At 34.4% G+C, this 13738-nt stretch overlaps 1 protein-coding gene across 1 annotated transcript; it reads left to right on the top strand.

Annotated features, from left to right (window-relative positions):
• The first annotated feature begins 5791 nt into the window (after positions 1-5791).
• Positions 5792-12691, top strand: LOC113062615 (E3 ubiquitin-protein ligase RNF5-like). Its single transcript, XM_026232591.1, has 6 exons — positions 5792-6156; positions 8938-8956; positions 9604-9716; positions 10907-10961; positions 11056-11167; positions 11281-12691. The coding sequence occupies exons 1-6, from the start codon at positions 5807-5809 to the stop codon at positions 11388-11390; spliced, it is 759 nt and encodes a 252-aa protein (XP_026088376.1). The 5' UTR covers positions 5792-5806; the 3' UTR covers positions 11391-12691.
• Positions 12692-13738: the final 1047 nt, after the last annotated feature.

Raw genomic sequence — 13738 nt, 5'->3', positions numbered from 1 at the left:
TCCTGTTGCAGTAGCTTTTTATGAATCAAAACATTTATACTTCAGTACAGCTGACAGTGTAGTTAGATGTTCACTTTAATTGAAGTGTTTGGATCAGATGGATTTTTGTCTTTTCAAACACCCGCCTCTGCAGTGATCATTTCACACCGGATAGTTTACATAGTTTTCAAACTTTCAGTTTTAAAATTGTTAGTTTTACACCGGAAATAGATACCACCCATTTTTTCAAGATTTTGATAACTTATTTTATTTACTTAGAAGATTTTATGTCATTCAAATTTGGTTTGGTTTTGGTTTGAATACTACTCTACAATGAACAACTTTTTAAAATACTCATCAGGTTTTTGTCTATGAGTAGAGGAGCCAAAATTGAGGGGGAAAGTCTGCTAGAATAGCCAGAACACGCAAGAAAAAACAAAACCTGCATTTAAAACCATTTGATTTGATGTCACTGCACAGCCTCACTGTAAATCACTAAATGTATTAGCATGATATATTACGTATGTTGCACAAGCTGTTTATGAGTCAAGATGTTTATCTGTCATTAAATCTTTACACAGATCATTCTGATTACAAACTGACATGAGATGAGATGTTTGTCGCTGTTAATAATTATTATTTATGGTTGTTTGTGGGAGTAAATTTGAATCAACAAATTTATTGATCATTTATTCAGATGCTTTTATCCAAAGTGACTCTTTCAGAAGTTTCCAAAATTAAAGTACAAATCATAATAAATTAAGTGCATGAATGTATCATTATCCTCATATCATTGAATTATGATTTGTTGTATAATTTGTTGTCTTTCATGCTTTTTCTTTTAGACTGTCCCATATTTGCCCCTATAGCACAAGTTGTACATTTATACATAATTTATGTATCACAATATTGTCATCTTTAATTGATTTAGCTGGACATAGCAATGCATCAGTAATCATCTGAGTAAATCCAAATGTCCAGTTCACACACAGCAGCGGTTCTGAGCTGCTTCTGCTTCAGAAATCAACAGAAAACACAGACTTAATCATACTTATGTAACAAATGTATTAAAATGAAAATATTGAAAATTATTAATTTATTCATTGTGTTCTGAAAATTCTGTAATTTATTTGACATCTACATTAAATTGATAATTCATTCTCTTCTGGACTTTCATCCACTGCTGACATGTTTTCTTCTTCTTCTTCTTTTAGCTCCACGACGCAGTTGCGGCCACTGTAAGTTTAGTACATCCACTAATACATGCACATGTCTTAAATTGTAACTGTGTGTAATTGCAACTAGTTTTATGTTGGACATGAAGTTGAAATGTTTTCTTGCTCTCTCAAAACACACTTTGGTCATTTCCTGACATTAATACTATTATTTGTTAGAGATTGTCTAAGACTCAATCTCTACACGGATCATCCTGATGATAAACTGATGTGAGATCAGACTGACTCTGTGTTAATATTTATTATTTATGCCTTTATCTAAAGCGAATCTTTCAGAAGTTTCCAAAATTAAAGTACAAATCATAATGAATTAAGTGCATGAATGTACCATTATCCTCATGTCATTAAATTATGATTTGTAGTACCATATAAAATAATTTGTTGTCTTTCGTGCTTTTTCTTTTAGACTGTCCCATATTTGCCCCTATAGCACAAGTATTATGTATACACTAATATTTATATTTTCAGTGTTTAATTGATTTAGTAATCATCTGAGTAAATCCAAATGTCCAGTTCACACACAGCAGCGGTTCTGAGCTGCTTCTGCTTCAGAAATCAACAGCAAACACAGACTAAATCATACTAATGTAACAAAAATGTATATAAATTAAAATATTGAAAATTATTACTTTATTTTCTGTGCCTTGAAAATTCTGAAATGTATTTGATATCTACCTTAAATTGATAATTCATTCTCTTCTTGACTTTCATCCACTGCTGACATGTTTTCTTCTTCTTCTTCTTTTAGCTTCACAATACAGTTGCTACCAATGTAAGTTTAGTACATCCACTAAAACATGCACTGTCTTTAATTGTAACTGTGCGCAATTGCATCTAGTTTTATGTTGGACATGAAGTTGAAATGTTTTCTTGCTCTCTCAAAACACACTTTGGTCATTTCCTGACATTAATACTATTATTTGTTAGAGATTGTCTAAGACTCGTTCTCTACACGATCATCCTGATGATAAACTGATGTGAGATCAGACTGACTCTGTGTTAATATTTATTATTTATGGTTGTTTATGGGAGTAAATTTGCATCAACAAATTCATTGATCTCATTTACATTTATTCAGATGCTTTTATCCAAAGTGACTCTTTTAAAAGTTTCCGCAATTAAAGTACAAATCATAATAAATTAAGTGCATCAATATATCATTATCCTCATATCATTTAATTATGATTTGTAGTACCATATAAAATATTTTTTTGTATTTCATGATTTTTCTTTGAGACTGTCCCATATTTGCCCCTATAGCACTTTTTTTATCGGTACACTTATACATACATAATTTATGTATCACAATATTATCATCTTTAGTTGATTTAGCTGGACATAGCAATGCATCAGTAATCATCTGAGTAAATCCAAATGTCCAGTTCACAAACAGCAGCGGTTCTGAGCTGCTTCTGCTTCAGAAATCAACAGAAAACACAGACTTAATCATACTAATGTAACAAAAATTTATTTAAATGCATATATTGAAAAATTTTAATGTATTTGCTGTGCTCTGACGATTTTGCATTGTATTTGACATCTACCTTAAATTGATCATTCATTCTCTTCTGGACTTTCATTCACTGCTGACATGTTTTCTTCTTCTTCTTTTAGCATACAATTTCCCCTCCAGTAAGTTTAGTACATCCACTAAAACATGTATTGTCTTAAATTGTAACTGTGTGTAATTGCAACTAGTTTTATGTTGGACATGAAGTTGTAATGTTTTCTTGCTCTCTCAAAACACACTGTGGTCATTTCCTGACATTAATACTAACATTAGTTAGAGATTGTATAAGACTCAATCTCTACACGGATCATCCGGATCATAAACTGATCTGAGATGAGACTGACTCTGTGTTAATATTTATTATTTCAGGTAGGAATTTTGTTACAACACAAACAGAACTGGAATTTTTGGAAGGTATGAGTGAGTCTGAATTGCTTAGAAGCCCAATACGAATTGAAATTAAAAGCCTCTGCATTCATTATCATTTGGTTTACAGTCACTGTAAAACTTCACTATGTCCATGATGAAATGCATTAAAATGTTCAATAATCATCTGCACTAATCAACCGCTTTATTTCTTCTGAATTCTCAATCTTCAGGACCAGACATACAGGCAGATTTGGCTGCTGTTTTCAATGATTCTTCACATGATGAAAACTCCTCAGATGACAGTCTGGAGGATGATCAGAGTAGGTCCTGAACAGACACTAATACACACACTAACAGTTTTTCTTCAGAAATGGATGCTGCTTCACACACTTGTTCAGATGTTTTTCAGCTCTGTTTCATTAACGGTTCTTCTGTGTGTCTCTCAGCTGAGGAGCTTCAGGAAACTCAAAGTCTTTGTGATGCTAAAGAGACTCCAGCAGGAGCTCCTACAGCAGCTCGAGGTCAGAACATCTCGATTCATTCATCTGAATTCATCTTCACTCATCTTCAGTCTTAAACGTGTGCTGTGATGATTTTTCTAGGTGCAATGGGTTCTAAAAACACCTCTATGCCTAATTTTGGTGAGTTCAGATACAGATTCCTGAGTTTTAAAAAATAATGTAATGCAGACACTGTGAATGTAACATTTGTTGCTTTTTTTCAGCCATGGAGAGAGAAGACACCGATCAGAACACTGTTACCCAGAATGCACTGCTGTTACCACTGCCAAGTAACATCAATAGTTTCCCATCGAATGACAACAACTTCATTGTTACTTGAAACTTTATATTCACAGTATTTGTGTTGATTTTAAAGACATTATAATGCTGTTATTCTGTCTTTCAGGACGCTGCAGATCCAAGAACATTTCAATGCCAAACCTCAGTAATGTTTCCGTTTATTATAAATCATACTTTCATTTTCATTTACACAGTGTTTTGCTACTTGATTTTGGTCTTTTTTTAGGAACAGAAATTAATCAGTTTTAGATGGCTGTTAATTAAAATTAAATATTTTTTTTTTCAGCTCTAGAACGAAAGGACTCAGATGCCTCCAGCTAGAAGATCAAGTGAACAGTTACAGGTTTTGCAGGATTTTACGAAGAATCAGATCAAGAGCTTTACTTCCACCATCATCAGTAGCTAAATAATGTGAAAACCTGGACAACACATTCATACATGACTAATAACAGGGTGGTTTTTCACAACATCCGAAAAGCATCAGGTCAGACACTGAATTAAACTTCTGGACAATTGGACATGAAACACAATCCAGCATCTGATCACATTTTATTCACATATTCACATTTTTAGTCACATTTAATTCACATTGCATTTATGCACATTATTTACATTTATTATATTTTACTTACACGGAAAGCCCGGTGAAAACCAGATACCTTTGAAGTGTTTTTAAAATGCAATGTTCGTTTTAAAGATGTATTACTGAAGTACTGATGTTACAAGCACAGAAAATATGGACATTTTACATTTTATGCATGAATTTATTGTTTCAAATAGTTTTAAAACTATACAAATCCTCATTGCATTTTGAATAAGTTTAAACTGACTTTTGATAAAGTGACATTCCTTTTGGAAACTCCAGAAAATTAAATTTCAACCTGTGAAATTATGAGAAAAGTGTGTGTGTATGTGTGTGTGTGTGGCACGTCCTGATTTTGCCAAGTCCGATATGTTCCTAGGTCAACATATTTTGTTGACCCTGGAACAACATTTTACTCCAAAAATATATTCTTAACCATATCCCTACACCTAAACCTAACCTTAACATGAGTAATCCCTAAAATCAGAGGAAATGATAGATGAATGACACTGATGTACAAGCACCAAACACTGATTTTAAGCATAAACTTCACAAAATCTATAAACTGGTTCTTCAAATCTGATTGGTTAATCACAATGTTGTTCCAGGGTCAACAACGATGTTGTCCCAGGAACGTGTCTCACTTGGTAAAATCAGGTTAGGCGTGTGTGTGTGACTGTGTGTGTGTGTGTTTGTGTGGGTGTGTTGTTTCTTGGTCATCTGTTATTTGAGATTTTTAATCAAAGGCATGTCTTGATTCTGAATGGAGTTGTGATTGTAACCAGCAGAGGGAAGCATGAATCTGTGTGAGAGTCCAGAACCTTTACAAAACCCCTGAAACACATTTTGTCCGTGTCAGTAGGTCATCTACACGACTGCGTGAACCATTACTGTATGTATGTACCTCACTTTACGCACAGCTGTGTCATACTGAAAAAAAAAGATTGAAACACACTGGATAAAAGCATCTTCTAAATGTAAATGTTTGATTATTCAGAATACATTCCATACTCTCCTGTCAGCCAAGTGTACAGACGAGAATTAACATTTTGAGGGTGTACTAGACTGCTTTATTTTACTTTTAGTGCAGCTCAACTGGGTATTGTCCCATTGGTTGGTATTTGTGAAAGCTTATCACAAACCCAGGAAAAAAATTGTTGTAGTCCTAACGAGTTATTCGTTTTAGTTTTTGAAAAGTGATTTCTGCTAAAGAAAATATCTCCTTTTGAATTGGACTTTGAGCTTTGTAACTTTGCAGATCTTGACAGCAACCTTCCAGACTAACTAAAGTTGAAAAAAGTGAAAAAGCATAATAGTACCCCTTTAAATCATGAATTCAGTCAAAAACGTTCGCTCAAACCCCGCCCACTCGACTCAAAAGCGGAAGTGCGCTTTCGGATTGGGAGGGACTGGGGACTGGCGTCACGTCCGCGCGAGAGCGATACGCAGGAAAGGCTACGCGCAGTGCGAGCGTGAGAGGATGGAGGCCGCAGAGCAGCAGCGGAGCTCGAGTGACGGCGCGCCCGCCAGAGGAGCGGGAGTCCCGGGCAGTGGGGGCGGAGCAGGTCCGGGAGGTGGCGCGGAAGGCGAGCGGGATAGAGATCGAGCTACTTTTGAGTGCAACATCTGCCTGGACACCGCCCGGGACGCGGTCATCAGCCTCTGTGGACATCTGTTCTGGTAAAACCTATCGATAATCCTGTATCATAACAGTATGAGTGAGTGCAGAATGAGCGTTAAAATCATAAAACACACACAGCAGGACAGTGAGAAAACGACTGACCCTTTACCACACTAACCGAGGCTGGTTTCGCCTGTTAATAGTAATTTACTTGCGTCAAACTACAGCAACACAAGCACAACATCTCAGACAAAAACAATGACTGATTGACAGCTTGACAGGGAAGAATATGTCTCATTTTACAACCTTTAATCCACCATGATAACATCATAATACCATAGTTAAATATTCAGAATGAGCATTAATTTACTGTGATTTTACAGTAGTTACATGTTGTGTTACCCTGCACCATCTCAGTATTTGTTTCTACGGTTATAGTGTGGCATTTCCTGAAAATACTGGTTGATATAAAAGTGATTTGTATGTTTTATTGTGCTTTTTATTTAACCTTTAGTCAAAATTATTAAAAAATATTTACGTTGTTTTTATATTGTATATGATACATTAAGATTTATCACTCATATATTATAACATGGTGAGAAAATGCAAGAAAAAATCAGTTCAGTTTTATTCAGAGGCTCTAATTTTCTCTACTTTAGGCACCAAAAGTGAAGACATCATTATAGCTTGTAATGTAAATCAGTGAAATCTTTATAGCAGATACTTACAGCTCATAAAATTGTCACTTGTCACTCTGTATCTCTACTAATGTCTTTTAAGATGCGATTTAAATGCTTAGTTTTATAACCAAAGCATATAATGCAATGCAAAACAAAGAGCTCGAGAGATGAACAAATGAACATTCCTCAAAAGCCTGATACTCACATTTGAACATGATTTTTCTAAAAATGATGTCTGGATAATCAGGTAAACTGATGTTGCTTTAGTCTATTATCAGTTCTTCTTGAAATATCACTAACAATATATCTTATTCTTCTGTTTTCTTTATAAAAATCAGTTAAGTTTTCACAGCCAAAAGACACGTGAATTGCAGCGTTATGTGGATGTTTGTAAAACGATTCTAAAGGCCTTTTTTCTTTCAGTCAGAGGCAGAAGGCATGTCGTATATCGTCTGCAACAGGTTTGTCAGGAAGGTTTTGATCATGTTGATCATTTAGAAATGCACATATCAAATATGATACAGTATCGCGTTAACTAAACTTGAAGGAAAATAAACTGATGTTTGTGTTGTGGCGTTTATCTGCCGATCTTGCAGGTTTACGCCTGAAATAATTACTTCAAGGACAGACAGAAATCAGGCCGATCTGCTCAGACGAATGTGAAACTCACTGTGCGTCTGAGCCATGTCTTGTTTGGATTGCAGCAGGTTGTGTTCTGCAGAGCTCTTACAGCATGTGTGCCTGGAGTCGAGTGTGTGTTTGGTGCCGTTAGTGTGTGATTATAGGGTTAAAGAGAGATAAGACTCTGCCGGAGGATCGAGGCTGTAGTGGAGGAGGAAGAACAGAAGCACACGTAACGCTGACCTTCTGTGTTTGTGATCGCCAGCCTTCATTCATGTCAAACTCTTGGAGTGTGTTTGTGATTGTGTGCATGACAAACGTCTGATAGTTGTTCAGTATTTGGGAAACAAACCCGTCAGGAGCTGCCTGCACAACTGCTTTCTGTCTTGTCTTGGCTTATAAAATCTTAGGTTAGTGAGTTAAGTGTTCTACACTTTTATAGACCGCACTGTACACTTAGCATGAAAGTTTTAAGAGTTATTGAGTGAATCTCACTAAAACATGGCACACTTCACCTCAGAAACAACAACATAATACATAATACTCAATAAGTCATATGTATTAGTACGTTGATATGTGACCCTGGACCACAAAACCAGTCATAAGGGGTCAATTTTTCAAAATTGAGATGTATGCATCATATGAAAGCTGAATAAATAAGCATCCCAATGATGTATGGTTTGTTATGATAGGATAATATTTCGCCGAGATACAACTATTTGAAAATCTGAAATCTGAGGGTGCAAAAAAATCAAAATATGGAGAAAATTTCCTCTAAATTAATTCTTAGCAATGCATATTACTCATCAAAAATTAAGTTTTAATATATTTACGGTATGGAATTGACAAATTATCTTCATGGATCTTCACTTAATATCCTAATGATTTATCCAAATATACCCCAGAGACTTAAGACTTAAGTTTTTGTGCTCCAGGGTCACAATAATTTTAGTTTAAAAACATATAATGCAATGCTACACAATGACGATTGAGAGATGAAAAAATAAACGTTCCTCATAATTCTGATGATCATATTTTAGACTCACATTCTATCATGATTTTCAAAACAACAAAAATAAGTATTCTGTTTTATTACTGTAATAATATATCAAAATATTTTAATTACAGTAATACGAATTGTGTGGGTGTTTAATTAATACCTGTATACTAAATAAAAAATATCACAGAGCCTAAAATCTTAATGTTTCAAAAAAATAGGCGTATTTCTCTTAATGCAACTTCTTTAGTGGGGAAATAGTTGTATTATGAATATATTTATATGATGTTGTCCTCAGGATTCACGACATTCCCCATATTTTATGTTCACACATTTATGTATCATTTGATTTTCATGTCTGAGAAATATGCGACAGATGTGATTTATGCTGATGATTTCTTTAGACAGGTTTAGACTCATGAAAGAGTTTTCTTGCTTTCCATAAATTCAGCTGGCTTTAAATAAATAATAAAGAAAGTAATTAACCTAATATTTCTCTCTCTCTCTCTGTGTTTTTCCTGGATCGTCTGCTCCTCGTGCAGTTGGCCATGTCTTCATCAGGTCAGTTTCTCCATGTCTAATATCATGACTGGCATTATTAATTATTTTATAGCTGTTCATACTCATTCAATTTAGATGTAAAAAGCATGTCATTCCATTATTATGAGATTGTAATGCACAGTAGAAAGCTGGAGAACACTTCAGTTATTTTAGAATCGGTCAAAGCAATAAGAGATGAAGAAATGTGTATTCAACAAACATACATTAAAATAATAAAAAGTAGAGACATCAATAATATTTCAAGGATTTCTGTTTCAAATAAACACGTTTTTTAACCCTTTAATTCATCAAAGATTCCTGAAAAATTAAATGTATGACTGTTTCCTCAAAAATGAGAAGCAGCATGACTGTTTTCAGCATTGATAATAATAAATGTTTTTCGAGCAGTTAATCATATCATAATGATTTCTGAAGATCATATGACGCTGAAGACTGGAGGAATTATACTGAAAATACAGCTGTGCATCACAGAAATAAATTACTTTTTAATATATATATATACAGTATATTCACATAGAAAACAGTTACAGAAATTGTACTTGTATTTTACAATATTCCAGTTTTTACTGTATTGTTGATTAAATAAATGCATCCTCAGTGAGCATGAGAGCCTTTCCTAATATTTGAAGTTGTCCCGTGTGTTCCAGTGGCTGGAGACGCGTCCCAGCAGACAGCAGTGTCCCGTGTGTAAAGCAGGAATCAGTCGAGATAAAGTCATCCCCCTGTACGGCCGGGGCAGCACCAGTCAGGAAGACCCCAGGTACTGCACACATTAGGATAACATACAGAGCTAGTTAGTTACTTATTTACTAGCTAGCAAGCATGTTCAATTCAGATTTGTGCAGAATGATTTGGGGCGTCCAGTAATAGATTTGTATAATTTGTCACTCTGTAAATGGGAGGTCAGGTCAAGTGCATTGCATTGTGGGTCACTCACAGGGTGTGTCGTTATTTTCCTGGTAGAGTAGGTCATCCATGTATTCCATGGAAACAGAAAGTTTGCATACTGCAAAAATGAGATCATTTTGAACCTGATCTGGAGTTTGTGTGTGGTTTGGGTCACCTTCATGCTGGAGGCACAGAGAAATGACTGATATTAGTTACTAGACAACCATCAACACCAAATATGTGCATAAATATGTTAAACTGTGTCACATGAGACGAGGACTGCACCATATTTGGGATTTTTATACAATTTTGAAATTCTGCAAAGCACCAAAACTGCACCAGGGTTATCATAGCTAACTAAAACTACTAAAAACTGTTTGTAATATTTGAAATAAAGCTGCTATAAAATAAAGTATTAGTTTATTTACAGATTTTTTTTATATTTAATACTAAATATTTAAAAAGGTAAGCTAAAATTAAAGTTGAAAATATTAAAATAGAATGTGATTTATAATACTGCTAAAAACTAAAATGGTAAATAAATAATATCATAAAATAACCCTGGGCTGCACAATTTGGCCAAAATGTAGAGATTATATATCAATATACATGAAATATATAATACAATTGTTGTTGTTGTTGTTCTTATAATTTTTCAATATAAAAAATAGCAAAAAAAAATTTACAATGAATGTAACTTGTAATAATAAAACAATAATAATTATTCAATAAAATATAAAAGATATTAAATAAAAAATAAAAATAAATATAATGTGATGTTTCACCAAATCAAAATAGTAAGAAAAATATATTATGTTAATAATAGTAGTAGTAATAATTATTATTATTTTATGTTACATTATTTTACATTTGTATTTCACACTTTACATTGTAATATTTATAATCATAATTTTTCATTTTCAAATGTTCAAAACCATCAAAGCCTTATTTTAACAGGAAGCTGCAAGGAACATAAAATTGTATATTCAGCCTGATGATATTACTCGTTTTATTATTATGAGAAATGTCTAATGTTTGTGTGTGTGTGTGTGTGTGTTACAGATTGAAAACACCACCACGACCTCAGGGTCAAAGGACAGAACCAGAGAGCAGAGGAGTGAGTGTGTGTTCTTCTGAATAACACATCGTCTGCTGCGGTGTGATGCTGTGATCATGAATGTGTGTGTGTGTGTGTGTGTGTGTGTCTGCAGCCGTTTCAGGGGTTTGGTGACGCAGGGTTTCACATGTCTTTTGGAGTCGGGGCTTTTCCGTTCGGTTTTTTCACCACAGTCTTTAACACCAACGACAACTTCCACAGACGAGGTCAGTGCCGCTGTCTGTCTTTGAGATGCTCTCTACTAATATTTGACAATATTTCAAGATCATGCCAGGTCTTATGAATGTTTATTTTGAAAGCCGTGACTTGATCTCATCAGATCCTCATTACGGAGGCGATCATCAAGCCGACGGTAACGGCAACAACTGGCAGGACTCGCTCTTCCTCTTCCTGGCCGTCATCTTCTTCTTCTGGCTGCTGAGCGTCTGATGCCTTCTCGCTTCAGCCTGTCTGCGCTAGAAGCGACAGAAACACGTGCTTTCAGAAGATCAGCTGTCTGTGTCTCACTCTCACACACACACACACACACACACACACACATCAGTGTTGAGAGACAGTATTAATAAAACACTACAGGAGCTGACGAAGCGGCTCACAAAACAGCATAATTCACCCCAAAATCAATACAATTACATTGTGCATAAAGACAATTATGATTAAACACATTTAATTCCCAAATTCTTATCACTTTAATGTCTTAAGTAGTTAATTGTCATGAAAAGAATGTCTTAGTGCATTTTATTTGTTACATAAAAAATAGCTATAGAAACAAGAAATGCAAACCAGAAATTATTTTCCCGACAGTTGACAACATTTATCGTCTAAATTCTTATTTCTGTAAGTTGAGATGTTCTAGTCTCTTTTATTACTCTAATAATATATACTTCTTTTTTGCTGTTATAGTAAAAATAATTGAGTGGGGGCAAATGTTTCATTAAGTAAGTAAATATCAGAATGGATAAAATCGTAAAAGTTAAAAAGTATTTCCTTTCTTGTGATTTTTGGGATGAAATATTACCCAGATATTTTGCCGCAGGTTTTGTGAGATTCACCATATTTGTTCACAACTTTCTGTAGCATTTCATTGTCATGCCAAAGAATTTGTGTAATGAAATGATATACATCATGAATCAATGTTGCGCTAAGGGCTTTTCGACTTTGAACCCCGGCTTGTGGATCGATCCTTTCCCCCTCTTTCTCTCTCACTTCACTTTCTGTTTGCTCTACACGGTCCTATCGAAAGACAAGACGCAGAAAAATGATGACTGATGTCATGTATGTAGGGTTTATTTCAGTACACGTGAAAGCGTTTGGGGACGTGTCACTTATTGAGATCCTTAAATCTGACCGATGAACAAAAACTAGTCCCTATCATACTTCTGTTATAAAAGGGTGAATCTCGTGAGGCCTTTATGACCTGGACATTTCCTAATTTCATCCCAAAACCAAAAGAAAAAAAATGTATATTGTGCAGAAAGACATAAAACAAAAGGATCTTTTTTGATTTTTAAGCCCAATTTCAACTAAGCACATTGATGCAAAAATGATCACATATATACAGGTATATGCAAAAAATATTGCTAAGATTTGAAAACCTCATAATTATAATGCATATGTATATATCTCATTGCTATGATGCCAAAATGTGAATCTGCGTGTGTGTGTGTGTGTGTATATATTTACATCATAGCAATGATGTTTAATTGTTATTAAAATAATTGTTTTAAAAAGGTTGGAAAATGGGCTTACATTCATTCATATATAATGTTTGTGTGTACAAATGTTGTTGTTTTATATATATATATATATATATATATATATATATATATATATATATAATATAAAATAACAAATGTCACATTCAGAAATTTCAGAAATATTACAGAAATAAGAATTTAAGATTTTAATGTTAATTGTCCTAAAAATTTCTCGATACATTTTTTTTCTTTTTGGTTTAGAGTGAAATATTAGCTGAATATGCTTTTGTGACATCCACCCTTTATTTTCAATGTGAGATTTAATTTAAATAAATGTCCCAGAGATGCACACTAGTCATAAGCTAAAGGTGATCAGACGCTGACGTTCAGACCAGGATGAGCTTCAGGTGTGTTCAGGAAGTGTTTCCACAACAGATTCATCTGCTGTGTGTTTGTTGTGTAAAGCATACGTCACAACTGTTATTAATCAGCCGATTCGGAGTTCACACACGAGTGAAGATTCATTCAAAATTCATTATGCATTCAGTAAATATACTATTTTCATGTCTGAAAGATTATAGATCAGAACAATTTTACAAAAAGTGAGTTTAATTTTCATACACCCTTCGAAGTCCTCAGAGTCGTGAGTGTCGGGAGTGTGAGCTGCTGGTGTGTATGTGGGTGTGTATATATGTGTGTGTATATGGATATTGTACATGATGTTTTTAAGCGTCTCTCTGTCATTGGCTGTGACGTTTGATTGACAGCTGGGAGGTGATGGTTTGTAATCCCGTCAGTTTTAACTCTTTGTCAATGTAACAAACTTCCTGTGAACAAGAACTTTCTGTTGACTTCCTCTCTCTGCAAAGTGATTGGCCGGCTTTGGACTTGTTTCATGTCACAGCGCTGGTTGTATTGATTGATATCTGCTGGGCATAAAGTGGGCGGGTTTATGATTTTGGGTGACTTTAGTTGAAATTGCTCGTTTGTCTTTTTCCTTTTTGCATTATGCCGGTTAATTATGTTTGTAACAAGTCTTTTTTGTCATAAAAAGTTTTTTGGTAGTTAAATTGCATATAA

Source organism: Carassius auratus, chromosome 44 (genome assembly GCF_003368295.1).
Source record: "Carassius auratus strain Wakin chromosome 44, ASM336829v1, whole genome shotgun sequence".
NCBI classification, from domain to species: domain Eukaryota; kingdom Metazoa; phylum Chordata; class Actinopteri; order Cypriniformes; family Cyprinidae; genus Carassius; species Carassius auratus.
Note: the sequence above shows the minus strand (reverse complement) of the source record. Positions and strands in the feature narration are given on the sequence as shown.